The sequence below is a fragment of the Cotesia glomerata genome, linkage group LG10, assembly GCF_020080835.1.
Source record: "Cotesia glomerata isolate CgM1 linkage group LG10, MPM_Cglom_v2.3, whole genome shotgun sequence".
In the NCBI taxonomy this organism is placed as follows: domain Eukaryota; kingdom Metazoa; phylum Arthropoda; class Insecta; order Hymenoptera; family Braconidae; genus Cotesia; species Cotesia glomerata.
The window spans coordinates 6,839,735-6,858,062 of NC_058167.1; the positions used below are offsets into that span (position 1 = coordinate 6,839,735).

At 39.4% G+C, this 18,328-nt stretch overlaps 1 protein-coding gene across 1 annotated transcript; it reads left to right on the forward strand.

Annotated features, from left to right (window-relative positions):
- The first annotated feature begins 15,040 nt into the window (after positions 1 to 15,040).
- Positions 15,041 to 18,231, forward strand: LOC123272596 (integral membrane protein 2B). Its single transcript, XM_044739506.1, has 5 exons — positions 15,041 to 15,295; positions 15,870 to 16,400; positions 16,490 to 16,604; positions 16,683 to 16,829; positions 17,555 to 18,231. The coding sequence occupies exons 1-5, from the start codon at positions 15,233 to 15,235 to the stop codon at positions 17,674 to 17,676; spliced, it is 978 nt and encodes a 325-aa protein (XP_044595441.1). The 5' UTR covers positions 15,041 to 15,232; the 3' UTR covers positions 17,677 to 18,231.
- Positions 18,232 to 18,328: the final 97 nt, after the last annotated feature.

Consider the following 18,328-nt stretch of genomic DNA (forward strand, 5'->3'; position numbering starts at 1 on the left):
GTAGCTCATGACCCTATGTAGTTCATGCCCTTGTAGATGGCGTAGAAACTTGACTTCTAATTCTTCTCTTGCAGTATCAATCATCTTCTTTCTTCGTAATGCCCGTTTCACTTTCTCTCTCAACTCTTCTCTGAAGTTGTTTGTATTTCCTAACCTCTCCTCTAGGATGTTCAGGAATCCCGCGTTCCTGCAGTAGACAATCATCTGCTCCTCTGAAGCCCTCCAGATGTCGAACAAGGTTATCGACTGTTTTGTCGTAGGTGTACTCTTCATAATCTCCATTTCGTTCAGTACTTCACGTTCGTAGTCTTCGAATTTTTCCTCAACACATGCTATTTCTGATTTTAATTCTTCCACTATTTCTTTGCCTCCTGCCCACCACTTCAAAAGCCAGCATTTGATTAGGTCGCGTACTTGTGTCTGACCGCGGGTTCCGTGGTTCTTTGTATTCCTCGGGATGCCAGAGTCGTAACCCATTGGCATGTCGGCTACTTTTCTGTGATACCTGCTGAACCGCGGGACGTACCTTCCTTTTTTTGTCTTAGCATTGATGTCTGCTCCATTGATTAGCAATATCCTGGTTATTTCTTCATATCCTCTGTGTGTGGCCATGTGCAGTGCTGTGATGCCTTCCTCTGTGGTACACCGGTTCACTTTTGCTCCAAAGGTCAACAAAATTTTTACAATATTGAAGAGTGTTGTGTACTCATTGCTCCAGCCATCTCTTATTGCGTGGACGTAGTCTACCCGTTTGTTAAAGACCATCATCAATGGCGTAATTTCTTGGTTATCAGTGTGATTAACTCCAGCGCCCATCCGAAGTAGTTTATCCACTTTTCCCTTTTGTCTTCCTTCTACTGCGTAGAATAATGCTGTTCTTCCATTGTCGTCTTGGTTGATTGTTGATTGTTGAGCCTTCCTCCAGCAGGACGTTGAATAAGTCCCATATACCTTGCTTTGCGGCTAGGTGGATTGTTGCTTGACCTTCTCTATTTTTTGCTGATAGATCCACCCCTTGTCGGATCATGTGGTATAACATTCTTCTGCTCGTGACTCTTACGCGTCTTGATCCAAAATCTCTGTCTATTATTAATTCGTGTATTGGCCGGTTACCACTGTCATCATTGTCGGCATCCAGTCGTGCTCCTCGATGTATAAGAAGCCAGGCTTCCTCCATCATTTCTCGGCCTAGGGCTCTACACAAGGGCACTGTTGAATTTTTTTGATTTGCTTCATCTATTTTGGCTTCTAATCTGATTAACTCACTCAGATTAGGAGTCGATGTCTTCCTCCATTTTGCCAAGGCTTTTCCTAGAAGTGTATATCCGTGGTTCCATTCTGGTACGTGTCCCAGGCCGTAGTCCTGCACGATGTTGGTTATTTGCCTGATGTCTTCGTCCATGACCGCTGTGATCATCCTCCTGTTTACTGCCTTGACGTCCATGGTTTCTTGTTCTATTCGTGGGTGCTTTCCAAAAAAAATTTTAGTACCTGTCAACATATAATTTTGCGTTCTTGTTTAATGACGGGGGTAGAAATTTATTTTGTCTTCATGCACAACTTATATTTAATAGCAAGTCTTCAGATTCAGAGTCTGGAGCGGTCTGCGTCAGTTTGATTTTGTCCTGGTGTACCACTCGAAGTTTCCCTCTTACATTTATTTCGACGTTATTGTTATCACAAACCTTAGTTATTTCAAATGGATCCTCATAATGGTACTTCATCTTATCTGCCCGCGGTTCTTTTAATAGCCACACCTTCATACCTACTTTGAAAACTCTTTCCTTTGCGTTGCGGTCGTAGTATTCTTTTGATTTCCTTTTTGCGTTTTCCAAATTTGTCCTTGCCAGTCTTTGAATCGTTTCTAGCATTTCCACTAGATTAGTCAAATAGTCGTGGTAAGTTTTACCAGCTGTATCTGCTCCTAATGAAAATTCAGATGGTATGCTTGCAGTTCGCCCAAATACTAGTTCATGGGGTGTGTAATTGGTTGCTTCGTTAACTGACGTGTTATATGAGAACATTGCGAAGTCCAGCCAGTCGTCCCACTCTCTATTTTGGTCGATGAAGGTTCTCAGGTATTCCGTTAACGAATGATGACTCCTCTCAATGGAACCGTTGCTCTGCGGGTGGTATGCGGTTGTATTAAGATGTCTGATTTTAAATAACTTACACAGGCTTTGCATCGTTTCACTCATGAAGTTCGTTCCTTTATCTGTCAGGATCGCTTGTGGTGCTCCAAACAAACAGATGACTTTTTCCGCTAATGCCTTTGAGACGTCTCTAGCTTCTTGATGTTTCAACGGAATGGCAATGGCGAATTTTGTTCGCAAATCCTGTACTGTTAATATGTATCTATAGCCCCGTCTTGTTAATTCTCGTGGCCCATAGATATCCATAGATATTTTCTCGAAGGCTGTCTCTGGAGTATCAGTGATAACCATAGGCTTTTTTGGTTTTACACGTACTAGTTTTCGCTGTTGACAAATAAAACAAAAATAAGTCTTGATGTAGTTCCTTACATCCTGCTGCATAGTTCTCCAGTAGAATTGGCTTCTTATGCGGCGATACGTCTTCGTCATGCCCTTGTGTCCTCCTACAGCTGATGTATGGTGATCTCTTATTAGTGATCTTCTATTGGTAGCTTTCGGCACTTCTAATTTTCCACTGCATACAATTATTTTTATTTCCGTATTCGAAAATATCTCTCTCAATCTTGATACGTAGTATGCTTGCATCGTTTTACTGAGTAACTCGATCCCTGTAGGCATTCGTAGTGTTTTGCATTGTTTTTGTTCAGCCAGCTGTTTCAACGATGACGCGACCGTGTCCAGCACTTCTTCATCTGTTCTACCGATGGCGTTGGCTGCATATATCATTCCAAATCCCCATCTTTTTCTTTTATTTATCATTAACACATCGCCTTTTTCTAGACTATCTTCTTGTATATTCCCCATATTTATCCACTTCATTTCTAAAAGTACATCGACTAAGTCCGAGTTTATCTCTCCATTGGCAGGTAGGAAGAATACGAAGTTGTCGTTGACATCTGTTACGTGCTGCTTGGTGTATTTTACATTTGATTTTTCTTCTGGATCGGTGCAATATCCTTCTGGCACGTTTAACTCGCGATGCGTTGGATTTACGGTGTCGCTGTCGTCTGTACTCGTTGTTCCGGGATTTTCCGTTAATAACTGCCCCCATAGATCCCAATTCTCTACTTCCTTGTCCTGCGTTCCAGATCCTATTACTTCATCGTCATTTTCGTTAATCACTGTTTCTTCTCGTTCTGATGGCTGGAGCCTGCCTCCTTGTGTTTCCGGTGCCGAATCCGTATCTTTGTCACTTTCCGAATCTTCTAGTGGCTCGTTCATTCTATTTTTAGCTGCAGCATCTTTACTTCTTGTTTGATAATGTCGCTGCTTATGAGTGTTTTCCGGTTGCAGCCCTGGTGTTATCTTGGGTTTGTTTTTGCTTCCTTTTGGACGCCCTCTCTTTCTTTTTTCTGTTTGCATTCCCGAGGGTCTCGCCACTGCTGACGTCAGCTCCATATCTACGTGGGATTCTTTTTCGAATTCAGAATCAAATGTCAAGTCGTCGCCGGAATGCTCCCTTCTGTTCAGCATTCGTTTTTTTCTACGTGCTCTTTTCCTTGGACCGCCCTGCTCCGTTGATGATGGTTCTGTGTTTTCCTTCCTCCCTCTTTTTGCCATGTCTACTTCTGCTAATGGCAGAAGCTGACCGTTTTCGTCTCGTACTAGGTTCCTGGAGAGCGCGTCTGCATTTGAATTGCTCTTACCTGAACGATGTACAATAGTGTAGTTATATTCTTCCAATCGATCGACCCATCGCCGTAGATGTTCACCAGGACTCTTCGTTGACTTCAGCCACGCTAATAGTTGATGGTCAGTGACTAAAGTTAAATTCCTGCCATAGATGTACGGCCTAAATGTTTCTATAGCGTACATTATTGCGAGTAGTTCCTTCTTCGTCACATTATAATTTCGCTCAGCTGCTGACATTGCCCTTGAAGCGTAACTTATCGCTCTATCTTCTCCAAGCTTACCTTGACTTAATATCGCTCCTACTGCATATTCTGACGCATCTGTTGTGACTATGAACGGTTTTTCGAAATCCGGATATTGTAACGTGAATCCTTCGCATAACTCCTTTTTCAATATTTTGAATGCATTTTCCTGAGCCTCCTTCCATACAAAAGGAGTGTCCTTTTTCAGCAGATCTGTTAATGATTTGACCTTTCCTGCAAAATTCTTGATGAATCTTCTGTAATAGCCGGCTAATCCCAGGAATTCTCGCACTTTCTTTTCGTTTGTTGATCTTTTGAATCTCTCTGCAGTTTCCACTTTTGTTGGGTTCGGTCTAACTCCATCTGCACTGATGATGTGACCCAGATATGTAACTTCTCGACGCAGAAATTCACACTTTGATGTTTTTAATTTCATTCCTACTTTCTTTAACCTGTCAGTAAATTTTTCGTATTTTTGGCAGTGTTCCTCCAGCGATCTTCCATATATTACTCTATCGTCCATGTACACGAATAATATTTCAGCCAGTAGACCTGATAACACACACTCCATGGTGCCCTGAAATATCGGTGGAGCTCCTTTGAGTCCCATCGCCATTCTTTTATAATGATAGTGGTCCATTGGAACCGAGAATGCTGTTTTATGTTTATCTTCCTCTGCCAATGGAATCTGATGAAATCCTGAATCAAGGTCGAAGATAGAAAAGTACGTAGCGCCGCCAAGTTGATCAAGTATGTCTCGAATATCAGGTAGTGGATATGAATTCGGAATTGTTTTATCATTCAATTTCCGAAAATCAATCACCAGCCTCCAATTCTTTGATCCGTCGGGGTTCGGTTTCTTGGGCACGATCCATACCGGCGAACTGTATGGTGAATCGGAAGGTTCGATTATGTCAGCGTCCAGCATGCCTTGTATTTGCGTTTTTAATTCACCTTTTAAATTATGCGGCATTCGATATTGTTTAACGTTTATTGGAATATCGTCAGTTGTCCGAATTCTGTGTGGTGGTACTTTCGCTGCTTGAAGTTTCTCCCCGGGCAGTATATATATGTCAGGCTCATACCAGATATTTTGACGTACCATTTCTAATTCTTCTTCCTCCAGGTGTTCTGTTGGAATAATCTCAAGTATCTTGTCTGCTCGTTTTTGTCTCGTCTCCCTTTCCGCGCTCACCTCACAAACACTATATATTGTAGCTTCATTTAATTTTTCTTCAAATTTTTCGATCTCCAGGTACGGCACTGTGAATATGTGTTCTTCATCTGTTGTGTTGTAAGCATACATGCATGCTTTCCCGTTGTTGACGGCCACGACTGCGTCTCCTAAATAGACACTGGGTGCTATGTCACATCGCGGAATATACCCCTCTTTTTCAGCATTGATCACCTTGACATGTACCAGATGCACGCATCTTTTGGGTATTCTGATGATCTCTTCCTGGAATTTAAAGTTTTTACCACCAAGAGTTAAAGTTTTGTTTTTTAAGTCTATCTTCACTCCTTGATCTCCCAGGAAAGGTAATCCCTGGATTCCATCTTCTGTTAAATTGAATTCATCCCCTACGATATCGAAGGTGGTTGTTCGACCTTCGATTTCTAATTGTACTTGACCTAAACTTATTACTGCTTTTGATGTGATCCGTTGAAGTCTCATTCTTTTTGATCGATTAATTTTTACGTTTGCTCCCAGCGTGCTGTCCTTTATAAGATTTATTTCTGCCCCAGTGTCTATTAAAAATGTTGCCCTTCCGCCGTTGACTTTTTCAGCATGAAATTTTATTTTTGTATGTACTTTTCCGTATAATTTGATATTTTTCTCTCTTACCTCGCGTTCGCTGTTTTCCGAGATTTTCGTGTCGGCCGTTTCAGCAGGGGATATTGCTGCCCCGGCCTTCTCTAGTTTAAATGGCCTGTGTTGTACACTGTTTTTTGTAGGCCTTGATTCTGTTGACACTGTCCTTGTTGCGGTTGTCGCTGCCACTGATTCTGAGGTAGTCGCTGTTTTTGTTGCCACGATTGTTGTTGCCATTGATTTTGAGATGATTGTTGATGCTGTTGCCATCGTTTTTGTTGATACTGCGGGCCCATTGATCCATCTCTTCGGTTGTCTGCTGGCTGTTGCTGCCACTGATTTCTTCTGTTCTGATAATTGTTACCTCTTCCTTGTCCCCTGTAGTTACCTTGGTATCCTCGATCGACTTGATTATTATAGATGTAATAATTATTACCGTATAATCTTCTGTCGTCGAGATTACCTGCGTTGTCGCGGCTGCTGTTCCTATACAGCTGTCCGCTTCCTCGAGGATTGAATGATCCTCGCCGTGCCTGCTGTCGTCTTTCGTTTTGAAGTGGACAATTACGTATGAAATGTCCTACCTCTCCGCATCCGTAGCATTTTGGCCCACCTTGGTCAATGTTGGCTGCATCATTTGTAACGGTGAATACCAATGGTTCTTCCCTGGTTGCCTCTTTGCTGGGCTTCTTTATTGACTCTTCGACCTGTAATTCTTCCCCTATGTTGCCAACCTGATTTTAGCGTGCTCTCTTTCTTTACGGCGAACTCTTTCCTCTCTTAGTCTGCTCATTGCATCTGTTTTCTCACTCTGGATCTCGGCTTCCAGTGCTATTTTCAACGCATCCGCGAGGTTCTTGGGTTTCTGGGTGGAGACTGCAAATGATAAGAAGAAGAATATATGGCGAGGCTTTCGCCTACCTCCGAAGAGGCCGTTTCCTGGGCTCAAAAGAGCTATACACGCACGTATATTTGTCCTACTCCCACCATAACGAGAACACAGCCCAGTTCGCGGACAAGGAAAAACCGCCGTTCACTTGTGTTTATACACATTCATTGAACAGCTGCAAGAGTTGCGTATAATTGTAAGTGTGTGCAACTCTCATCGACTCCTCTGGCAACTCATTTCCCGTAGGCACATCAAGATGTACCCACAGGATATGAGCAGTATCCAGCGGGGACCACGGGGAGGCGGAGTCGATTGAAGACCATGTTGTTTGTGTGATGTGTTGTGTGTAACGTCTGATTTTACGTGTAAGTGTTTGCGTGTGTAGGGTGCCCGGGCACTTGTGTTATTTGTGGTCATTTTCCCTAGCTTATTCTACGTCAGTCATCCAAAGCTTTATACTGTCCTCACAATTGTGTGGAGCATATCGCTTGTGCCTAGGCGCTCCGACTCTACCTAGGTGGATGTCTGTTGAGTCTTGTCCCTAGTCGCGTTTTCATTAGCTAGCTGGGTTTGGAGTTTGCAACACATTACTACTTTACTGAAACCTTTTAAAAGCTTGAAGTTACTTTGGGATGTGGCAATCGCACGCGCAACGCTCGCCCACTCCGCGTTCCCACCCCATATGTCCTTGAGCACCTCACGTTGAGGCTCGTACTCATGGCATTCAAGCATTAAATGCTCCACGTTGTCGACCCTTTCTCCTAACCCATTCTCTCTACACTCGTCGCAGAATTTACTATCCGTATGTTCGTACTTGTATTGGTATTCTCTAAAGCAACCGTGGCCGGTTAGGATTTGGGTCAGCCAGAAGTTAGGGCTGATCCATTTGTTTGTTAGACGCTCTGCTACGTCTGGAAAGAAGACTTTAGTTTCGCGGCCGTTCTCTGATGTATCCCATTGTTCTTGCCACCGACGTATGGTTTCAGTTCTAAGGGTGACAAGGCGATCCTCCGCATCTGGCTGCACGGTGACGTTTCCAAGGGTAGCCTGTTTGCCGATACGGAGGCTGTATCGCGCGCACCGTTCGTCTATTACGAGCTGAATGGGCACTGCCCCCGCGACTACGCAAATCCCCTCAAGCGAAACTGTCCTGTAGGCAGTAGTTGTTGTTATTAGCGCTTGACGCTGAAGTGCTCGAAGATGTCTCCAGTCCTCCCTATCGCAACGGTCACTCCAAGCTGCCGCCGCATATGTGACGACAGGCATAAAGAAACCCTTGTATATGGTGGACATAGCTGGGTATCGCAATCCCCATTCTGCCCGCGCAATACGCCGCATGCGCCCGAATACCCTACTTAGTTTCGCGCGCCTTGTTTTAATGTAATTTTTCACTTTGAGGCCCTCGTCGAAGTGTACCCCTAAGTATCTAACGCTCGATTTGAATTTGACTTTGGAGTCTCCTATCATTATTTTTGGTGGTTTGTTATCGTATTTGGGCTTTCTCTGTCGTCCTTTTGCTTCATAGGGGTACGGGCTCTTTTTGTCCTTACGTGGACCGCGATGTACAAATTCGTTCTTGAGGAAGATGGCTTCAGTCTTCGACTTCGACAGCTCGAGCTTTGCGGAACAGCACCATTCCAGTATATTATCTACTACTATTTGATTATTATGCTCTATTTCTTTTCTCGAAGAGCCTTCTACTAAGACGAGCAAATCGTCATCAAACGCAACAAATTTATTCCCGTGTTCTGTCAGTTCGAGTCTCTTAAGGAGATCGTCGAACATGATGTTCCAAAATAATGGTCCTAGCACTGATCCTTGCGGGCACCCTCGCGTTGGCGTTTTCGACTCGCTACCAAAACCCCATGACAGCGCGACCGATCTGTCCTCAAAGTAATTCCGAATTACCGCGTAAATGTTGCTAGGGCAGCCTCTGGCCTTGAGGCCCTCGAGTACTAACGTCCACCACACGTTGTCAAAAGCGCCAGAGATATCGAAGAGAAGTCCGACCACCAGTCTCTTCTCTGAAGAGTCTACCAATCGGCGCATCTCCACAATTGCATCTTCCGTCGACTTTTTGGCTGTGAAGCCAAACTGTCGGCTCGAAATGTTTCCCTCCGCTAAGACTGTGGTGGTAAGTCGCTCTTTTATGAGCTTCTCGAACACCTTGCCTAAACCCGAAAGGAGGCAAATTGGCCGGTAAGATTTAGGGTCATTTGCGTTTTTGTCGGTGCTTTTAACTAACATTATGATTGCCCCCTTCTTCCACTCTTTTGGGAATGCTCCTAGCGCCAAGCAAGCATTATATAGCTCTAAAAACTGTTCGCGAAGGATAACCCCTGCGCGTTTAACTACCTCGTTTTCTATCAAGTCCGGTCCCGGGGCCTTCTTGTTTTTCAGTGTTTTTAAGACCTTGTCCAATTCGCGCGGGGTGAACGGTTCGGCGTCCGCGGTGTCAGGTAGTAAAATTGTGTTGGCTCTAATCTTTTCCTGATCGGGGGTTTCGTTGTCCTGGTCATCGTCTACAATATGCGTCTCGAGAAAACACCTGGCTGTTTCCTTAAAGTTTTCCGTGGATGCTCCGTTACGATTTAGCGTGCGCATTGCACTTTTGACTCTAACTTTTTCTGCGCAGGTTCTGTAAATAGGACCCCACTTTTCTTGATTACCTTTCTTCGTAACGAAGTCCCGCCAGCTGCTTTCCCTCGTCCGCTTTATGTCTGTCGAGTATTGTTTCCGTAGTGTTCTGTATTTGACGCTTAGGGTATTTTTAACTAAATCGTCCCTTTCCCTTTGATATACCCGTCTGGCTTTGTTCACCAGCTTCTTCGCGCGTGTTAATTTTCTGGTCCACCATGGGTATGATTTTACATGGGTTTTCCTACGCGGAATCGCGGCTTCGCAAGCTTCTAAGATTGATTTGCCGAGTGCAGAAGCATACCTTTCCACGTCCTCAACCGATTCCACTCCAAGGCCATCAAGGTTTGTGCACGCACACGAGAAAAGGATTTCGTCAAACTTTTCCCAATTGGCCAACGTTAAGTTGAACCTCTTGGGGTCTGCCTGTGCGCCATCCTTCTCCCCCGACTTAGCTCCTAGAGTGATCTCGATCGGGTAGTGGTCAGTATTCTGCACCCAACTTCTCTTTATGGACCAGCTAAGAATGCTACTCGCGAGTTTAGGCGTGACGAGTGTCACATCGATGTACGAACTCCCGTTAGTTGATTCAAACGTCGGACCCTCACTCGCGTTGTTGATTATCTCTAACTCGTGTGCGTCAATAAATTGCTCTAACTTTTCGCCACGCGCGTCGTCAGTCTCTGATCCCCATCTCTCGGATTTCGCGTTCGCGTCCATTGATATTAATACCCGTTTCCCTCTCAGTGCTCGGACCACTTTCTCTAAGTGCTTTAAATGCATGTCTATTTCGTCTTTGTACTGGAAGTATGCCGAGACTACGAAGAACGATGTGTCAGGTCCCATGATCTGAGCGCATACGCAGTGGGTTGTACTAAGTTGTGATAAAACCAGCAACTGGTATTTAGGATTTGTTAAGCAAATGGCCGCATATGGCCTAGACCTGGTTTCGGCAGCAACTTGTATGCCGCAACCGAACCCAGGTATTTTGAAACTATTATTACTATGTGCTGCGTATGGCTCTTGTAGAAGGAGAACATCAATACGTTTTTCCTCCCACAACTGACTCGCCTCCAGAGTCCCAGCTTTGTCGTTCCGCAAATTCGCCTGCAAAACTCGAAGACCTTCAACCCCCATTCCCCGGGTCGCGTGCGGAGACTTTCGATTCGACCTAACGCCCGGCGCGAGCCCATCTAAGTTTGCCGAGTTCGCGGACCCTCTGAGGGTGTTTTTAGTCGTCCCTAGGCATCTTCGCCGGTCGATGCTTCACAAGTAAGATTCGGAAACCCCCCTTCTACTTGGATTTACCTCTTCTAGGTTCAATCGCGTGAGTTTAACCAAACAGAGTCGCGTAGCTAGAGGCATTAGCTGTTCTATACGTAATGCTTCCGCGAGCTTACACGAACGCGATCGCGATGCCGAATTCGCGGGCCGGCGATGGACGGGAGCGTCAGATAGCAGCTCGTTCGGAGAAACGCGGTTGGCTACTCTGGCGCTCCGTCGAACGGTCGAAAGAGTTTGGTGACCACCGAACGTGGGAGCGTCACCTATCTGAGGCTTTGCCGTATTTTCCTGACCGGTTTATTTAAGTTGTAGGAGCTGGTAACACCTACAACCGAAAGCGCAGTGGCAATTCTTGGTTTGGGGTAACGCATCGAGGGATGCCTTTCAATGTTACCTTACTTATGGCGGGACCCACGGAAAGGGAATTGCTTGCTTAACTATGTTCTCTTAAGTTCGCCCTCACTCCCTTAAGAGAGTCATAGTTACTCCCGCCGCAAATGATAACTGTGGTGTAAGTCTTACAACGAATGTTTCCAGGGCCGCTGCATTTAGATCATTCTTCTGATATTGTTTTTGGTCCTCTGGGAGTGCGCTCCTGTCAATTTTGTTATCTGCTTGACTTCTCATACTTTCTAACCGTGCCCCGAATTTTGCTACGCTCTCCTTCTCTTCCTGCAGTACTTTTGTTAGCCGATTTAATATTGCGAAAAAGTCCTCTGTACGCCCAAAGTTTTGTCGTAATTTTTCTATGAATGTGTCAATTGCCTCAGCTGTTTTCATGACTGTCCTCATGCTGCCTACTGCAACGCCTGAAAGTCTGGACGCTAATTAAAAAATGAACGTTCTTTCATCCCCGTATTTTAGCTTAGGAGTACAGTATTCGATAGCATCGATAAACAGCTCAACATCACCCTCTCCCGAAAATACCGGAATGTGTCTCATAAGCGATATTATGCGCTTCAACCGGGCTTCTTCACTTATTTTTCGCTATTTCAATTCACTTTTCCTATTTCAATTATTCTTCTTTATTTCAATTCACTGTTTCAATTTTAATTATCTTCTTTATTTCAATTCAATTTTTCATTTTCAATTATCTTCTTTTTTTCAATTCACTTTTCAATTTCAATTATCTTCTTTATTTCAATTCACTTTTTTCAATTTCAATTATCTTCTTTTTTTCAATTCACTTTTCAATTTCACTTTTAATTTTCTTCAATAATTCTTACTTTTATACCCGGGTATTTCCTAGAGTTCTCAGTTTTTCCGATTTCTGGGTACTCACCACTAAATTTTCCGTATAATTCACTTCACTCAATTCACTTAGCTGGGCGACAACCACGTTGGGCGCCAATTTTTCTGTTACGTGTGAACCTACACCTGGTTATTTACCTGTCACGTAAACAGACCTCCGGACTAGCTCAGCGTCTCACTGAAAAATATTTAGATGTTGATAAGAGGGTGGGTCGCTCAGTGAATGAAGAATACTCGTGAATTACGGTACTAATTGTTTATTGGGCGTCCCCAAAGCATGGGAGTTGCCCGAAATGGCCCTGAGAGTCTCTTTTACAAAATAATTCTATTTATAAAAGCAAATCTAATCCAGTACAATAATCCATTTGATGCGATACTTTTGATTCTATAACTGAGAGAGAGAGAGATGGGACAGCAACGAGAATGAGAGTCTTAGGAGACAATTAATCACGATGCAAGACAGCTCGGACTCGACATAGATTCGGACAGACTAAACGACTGACTGATTACAAGTGGCCGCTCCTCCTGGAGGTCCCAGGTTTATGTAACCTCGGTCGTGGATGCCGCCAAACACCTGTATCACTGCGCGGAACTTGTATTATTCCGCGGTTGATCTCAGATTATTCCGCCCTTAGGAACTAGGTGGTTATTGTCAAGTTTCCTAGTCAGCAGAAAATGGTATCAAAGCGCCGAAAGCGGTTCCCTGTGCTAGAGTACCTGTTCGCTCGGTTCCCATGCGAAAGCGTCTCCTCAGCAACACGTGCAAGCAGCGATTCTCGGTAACCAGAGTCAGGCTAGAAATACAACGGAAATTCGGTGTCTAATTCAAGTGGGCAAGTTGGCCCATCGATTTATAGAAATATATATGATTTATCTCAGTATTGACGGGAGGGTAAGCCCACCCGTCACATGCCGGTTTACTTATTGAATATAGTCTCATAACAATGTAATTGTGCCTTTAATTAATTAAAAAAATTATTGCTTAATTTATCTGAGGTTTGTTATTATTTTGCAGTGCATGCACGGGAAAAAATTTCAAACTCTATATTATTTATAATTATACCCTTTTATTTTAAATTAAATTATTATGCCGGTTCATTTATCAAATTTAGTACCTCAACAAAGTAATTGTGCCTTTAATTAATTAAATAATATATTATACTGAAGTTGTCACCCATTCAAGTTGTTGTGTAATCGCCCAAGTCAGACGTGTGCCGCCCGGCTATCTCTGCCACTTTCAGAGGCTGGCAACGTAACGTAACGCACATATTTTTAATTATAATCACTGTAAAATATTGGTGGGTGCTGGGATCGAACCCGGGTGCCACTCTTTCGAAAAGCGAGCACCGAGCCGACCAGGCCATTGCCAGCCTCTTATTAAATTATATATTATTTACTTATTTTAAGGTGTATTTTTATTTTGCAGTGCATGCATGGGAAAAACATTCAAAGTCTAAATTATTTACAATTAGACCTTTTTATTTTAAATTAAATTATTATACCGGTTTACTTATTGAATATAGTCTCTTAACAAAGTAATTGTGCCTTTAATTAATTAAATAATATATTATTTAATTATTTTAAGGTGTATTTTTATATTGCAGTGCATGCACGGGAAAGAAATTCAAAGTCTAAATTATCTATAATTACACCCTTTTATTTTAAATTAAATTATTATGCCGGTTCACTTATCGAATTTAGTCCCTCAACAAAGTAATTGTGCCTTTAATTAATTAAATTATATATTATTTACTTATTTTAAGGTGTATTTTTATTTTGCAGTGCATGCACGGGAAAAACATTCAAAGTCTAAATTATTTATAATTAGACCTTTTTATTTTAAATTAAATTTTTATGCCGGTTTACTTATTGAATATAGTCTCTTAACAAAGTAATTTTGCCTTTCATTAATTAAAAAAATTATTGTTTAATTTATCTAAGGTTTATTATTTATTTGCAGTGCGCACGGGATTAGAATGTAAATTCTAAATAATTTATTATTTCACTATTTTATTTTTAATTAGTTTATTGTGACGCCCTAATTACTGACTTCTGTTTTCTAGAGAAATTTTTCATTTTTATTCCTTTACTTCTTTTATATCACTCTCCAACCATTAGAAACATATCCCCTAATCTATTTTCCCAGAATGATCGCTCTGATCACATATTTTTTTTTTTTTTTTTTTTTTATTAAAAAAAATTAGGTACAAGGCGTTGGTGTAAACCAATATAGCCAACTTTACAAACTTATATTATGTACAGTACATTTTCGCCGCTCTTACATTTAAAATATAGAATTATTAAATATAAATATAAATATATAGAACAATACATGTGTAGTTCAATTAGGCTTATGCCATATCACTGTTGAGTAATGATCCCATCTTAGTAATAAAAATTCATAAGGTTTACATTTTTTCCCTTTACAAAATAAATAAAAAAAAAAACATTAATATATTGCACAAATAAAATATACAGAAATTAGAGCGATTCTTATTAAGATATTTTCCAATTATCAGTGTGCTTAATTTGTTCATCCATGATATAACTATATTAATCAACCACAAGTTTGCTCATTAAAGACAAATAGACTTGGAAGTAACTATATACAAAATGACACTCTTTTCTTTTTGAGTTATTGAATAATAAAAAAAAAAAAAAAGACATTAAATAAATTTCTTAATAGACGATAAAAATGTACTTAGGCAATTAATAATTCCCTGACTCAAGCTACTTAAAAGAGATTCAACATTGTAAGGGCCTTGACCTATATTAGTACCTAATGCTTTAATAAAACCAGCTCTTTGAGATTCGTATAGAGGACACTGAAATAGAATGTGGTTCGGGGTTTCTTCTGGTGCTCCACAGGCACAAGCGGGCGACTGATCACATATTTTAGGCAATTTCAGGGTGTCACTGACATCTATTAACTAAATCTTACATTTCACGTCTATCTTTTTCATTATTCTATTCGACATTCGACATGATGGCAGCATTTTACATTTCTGTGGCTGCGTATAACTCTCCATTCGAATTATTTGTGCGCCTTCACTGCATAGCTAGCATAGCCAACATAAAATTTTTGATCGCCGCCATATTGTTGGCAAAGTGTCCCCGTTCCGTGGGGGTGTATTCAGACAGGCGCGAATGTCACTCGATCAATCGAATTCAAGTGGTGTGTTAACGTGTTTGTGAGTTACATTCAAGAATTATTCACGATATAATTTTATTAAATTAAATAATTATAGTACTTAACAAGTACTATAAAATAATATATTTTCTCCAGTGGATATAAGTTATTACTATACAGTGGGATAAATAAAACGCCAAGATGACGGTCATCACTAAAGCTATTGGCGAAAAGAAGCCTGTGGATAAAATGGAGCAGCCATTGGTTTGTATTTATTCAGACAATACTCATCAATTTTAATAACCGATTTTTTATGGATGCTTATGATAGTTATTGATTAAAATTTATGGTCTTCAGAAGAAAAAAATATAATAAAAAATATTACATATCAAAATAACTACAAATTTAGTTAATTGTTTGGATAAATTTTTTGGATGTTAAAATAATCTCTGAAGACGTAATTATTCGCGCATATAATATACATGCATCTATTTTTATTTTGTATACTCTATTGTTAAAATTTATAATTCAATTAAGTAATTATCTTTTAATTGTATAAAATTAATTAATAATTTGAGAGTATACATTATTAAATTGTTACCATCTAATGTGCGATGTCGTTTTCATATTATTATAAAAGATAAAAATTTCTAATAATAACCGCGGAAGTTATTTAGATATTTTTTATATATAAAATGCAGTAGGGCGTTGTTGGAAGTACCATAAACGATTATTTAATCTGAATTATCATAAAACGTGTATAAATTGATATCATATATCATAGGATGAATAATCATACTGGAAAATTTTTATTTGAAGTAAATTATTTTTTTAATAGCACAATCCTCAGGGTGATGTAGAATCGCAAAGTTCTCAACAACAGCAACAGCGAGATTTAGGCAGACATTCACACTATTTAATATTGCGAAGAGCTAATTTCACTTCTAAGTCTATGACACTTTACTGCCTATTATTTACGGCCCTACTGGGTATGAGTATTGGTGTACTTGGTGGTATATGTATTTACAGGCGTTATGCTCGCGAACAGATGCATAGATTCCGCACTGGATGGTACAGCATTCCATACGAACGCATGGATACTAAATTGCCATTTGTTAGTGATGAATTGTCAGCCGGCGTTCCATCTGATAGTGATCTATTCAAAAGTCTTGCCAGAGATACGGAACAAGAGGCTCTTGTTCTTGATAGATCTGCGCAAAATACTATACGTAATTTCTTCCAAGATTCAAGCAAAGACTTTTTTCAAGAATGTTTTGAAATGGATTTAGAAAACGGACATTATGAAGGAATTGAAGTACCAGACTTCCGTGATGGACGTCAAGGACGTTTTATACACGATTTCAACATTGTATATTGTTTTATTTTTGTTGATAATTTATACTTGATTCGTAACTGATTAATTTTTATCTAAATCTGTTTGTTTATTTTTATTTTCAGAATCTAACCGGAATTATTGATCTTGATGGTCATTCTTGTTTTGTTATGGCACTTGATCGTGATAAAGTTTTACCACCGAAAAATATGTACGATTTGTTAAACAAAATGTACAATGGTAAATGCTATAAATTAAAAAATAAATTTTCAGTTTTTTACACATTGTTTGCAAATGAAATTCTTTTTTTTTCTTTAGGGTACTATGAAGTTAATACAAAAGTTGTACGTGAAACAATGAAAGCTGTATTTCCAGCTATTTGTGACCGTTCTACCGTAGGGACATACATTGCACGTGAATGTAAACAAATGCCGATATATACTCTTGAAATAGTAAATAATACTGGTAAGTGTAATTTAAATCGCAAACCACGAGCATAGAGATTTGGTCCTAGATAGATATTTTAATAACATACTTGGTGGATATATGTCCCGGGAAAGTATTGATATCCTATAAATTTTTAAGCTCTATATTTATCAACTTAGAAAAAAAAAAATATTACTCAAACAAAGAAAACCTTTAGTATTCTTAGATTTAGCTAATTAATCTAAAAATCGATAAACTTAATCGTTTTCTTCGAAATTTTACTGTTTAACTATAGTTTAAATTTAGAATATTCGTAAATTTTAGATTGGGCTCGGTCAAGCTTGCTAAGCTCTTGGGAGATCTTAGCAGATCATGTACCAAAAACTAAAAGTAACTACATTCTCTCTAAAGAATATCTATAAGAAAACAATGCAAGGTATACTAACCTAAGCTCAGTCCAGCGAAGAAGTTAGTAAACTTGAACGAGTCCATTAACTTTTATAGAATATTTGAAAAATTATTTTATTTTTTAAACTGGCAAATATTACTGAAATTTTATATGTGATAAAATTGCATGTCCAGATTTAAAAAATTAGTTTGATAACTTACATTTATAAATTCCGTAATTTTATTTACTAATGGATTGATTGAAATATTTTTCTGGGCCTAATTCAAAATGCTTATTAAAATTTTTTATTATTAATGGTATTAAAAGTTATAAGATTTCTTTAGTTAGTAAATAATAACTACTTTAATATTTTTAGCTGGAATAGTAAAACGAAGTATTGATGGTGTTATATTTGGACATTTTGCTGGTACAAATATTATTGAATATGATATATCAAATATGGCAGAAGTGCAAGAGGAGGCACGTAAAGATGATTAAATATTATATTAATTAATCACGTAATATATGTTACAGTAGAATATTTGTACTCTTATGCTCTTTCTGCATCTAAGTCACAAAAATGTAGAAATTTTATATAATAGTTACACTATGAATGTAGAGTGCTCACATTACAATTTATTTCATTGTTTTTATATTTATTTATATTTGAGTTTTGTATTTGATTTTCGAGTATATTATATGAATATTGATCGTAATTTACAAGTTACTATCACAAAATTAGTAAAACAAAAAAAATTTTAAACTATATTAGATATAATCATGTAACGTGTGATCGACTAGTAGTATACTGAATTATATAATGCAAGGCTGAATTAACTATTATTAATTATTTTATCCCAACGCGCGAGTATCGATCATTTGTAAAGATACAAATTTAATCTTTATTTGATAAATAATCATGAACTATTTATTGTATATAATACAAATATGTAATTTTTATTTTGAATTTTCGTACATATATAAATTTTACCCTGCTTCACGTCAAAAATTATGGACAGTTTTAAGAGTCCAACTCCCCAAATTGACACAAAATAAAAAATAAAATATTCAGAATTTATATTATTCTCTTTCATTCCATAGTTTTAAGAAAAAAATATCCAAAGTAATATTAGTTTAAAGACAACTATTG

Excerpts from the sequence above, each read along its gene's own strand:
- LOC123272596 (XM_044739506.1), top strand. The coding sequence starts at position 15,233 with ATGACGGTCATCACTAAAGCTATTGGCGAAAAGAAGCCTGTGGATAAA. Across the intron at positions 15,296-15,869 it reads ATAAAATGGAGCAGCCATTG|CACAATCCTCAGGGTGATGT; the intron begins GTTTGTATTTAT and ends TTTTTTTAATAG. Across the intron at positions 16,605-16,682 it reads GTTAAACAAAATGTACAATG|GGTACTATGAAGTTAATACA; the intron begins GTAAATGCTATA and ends TTTTTTCTTTAG.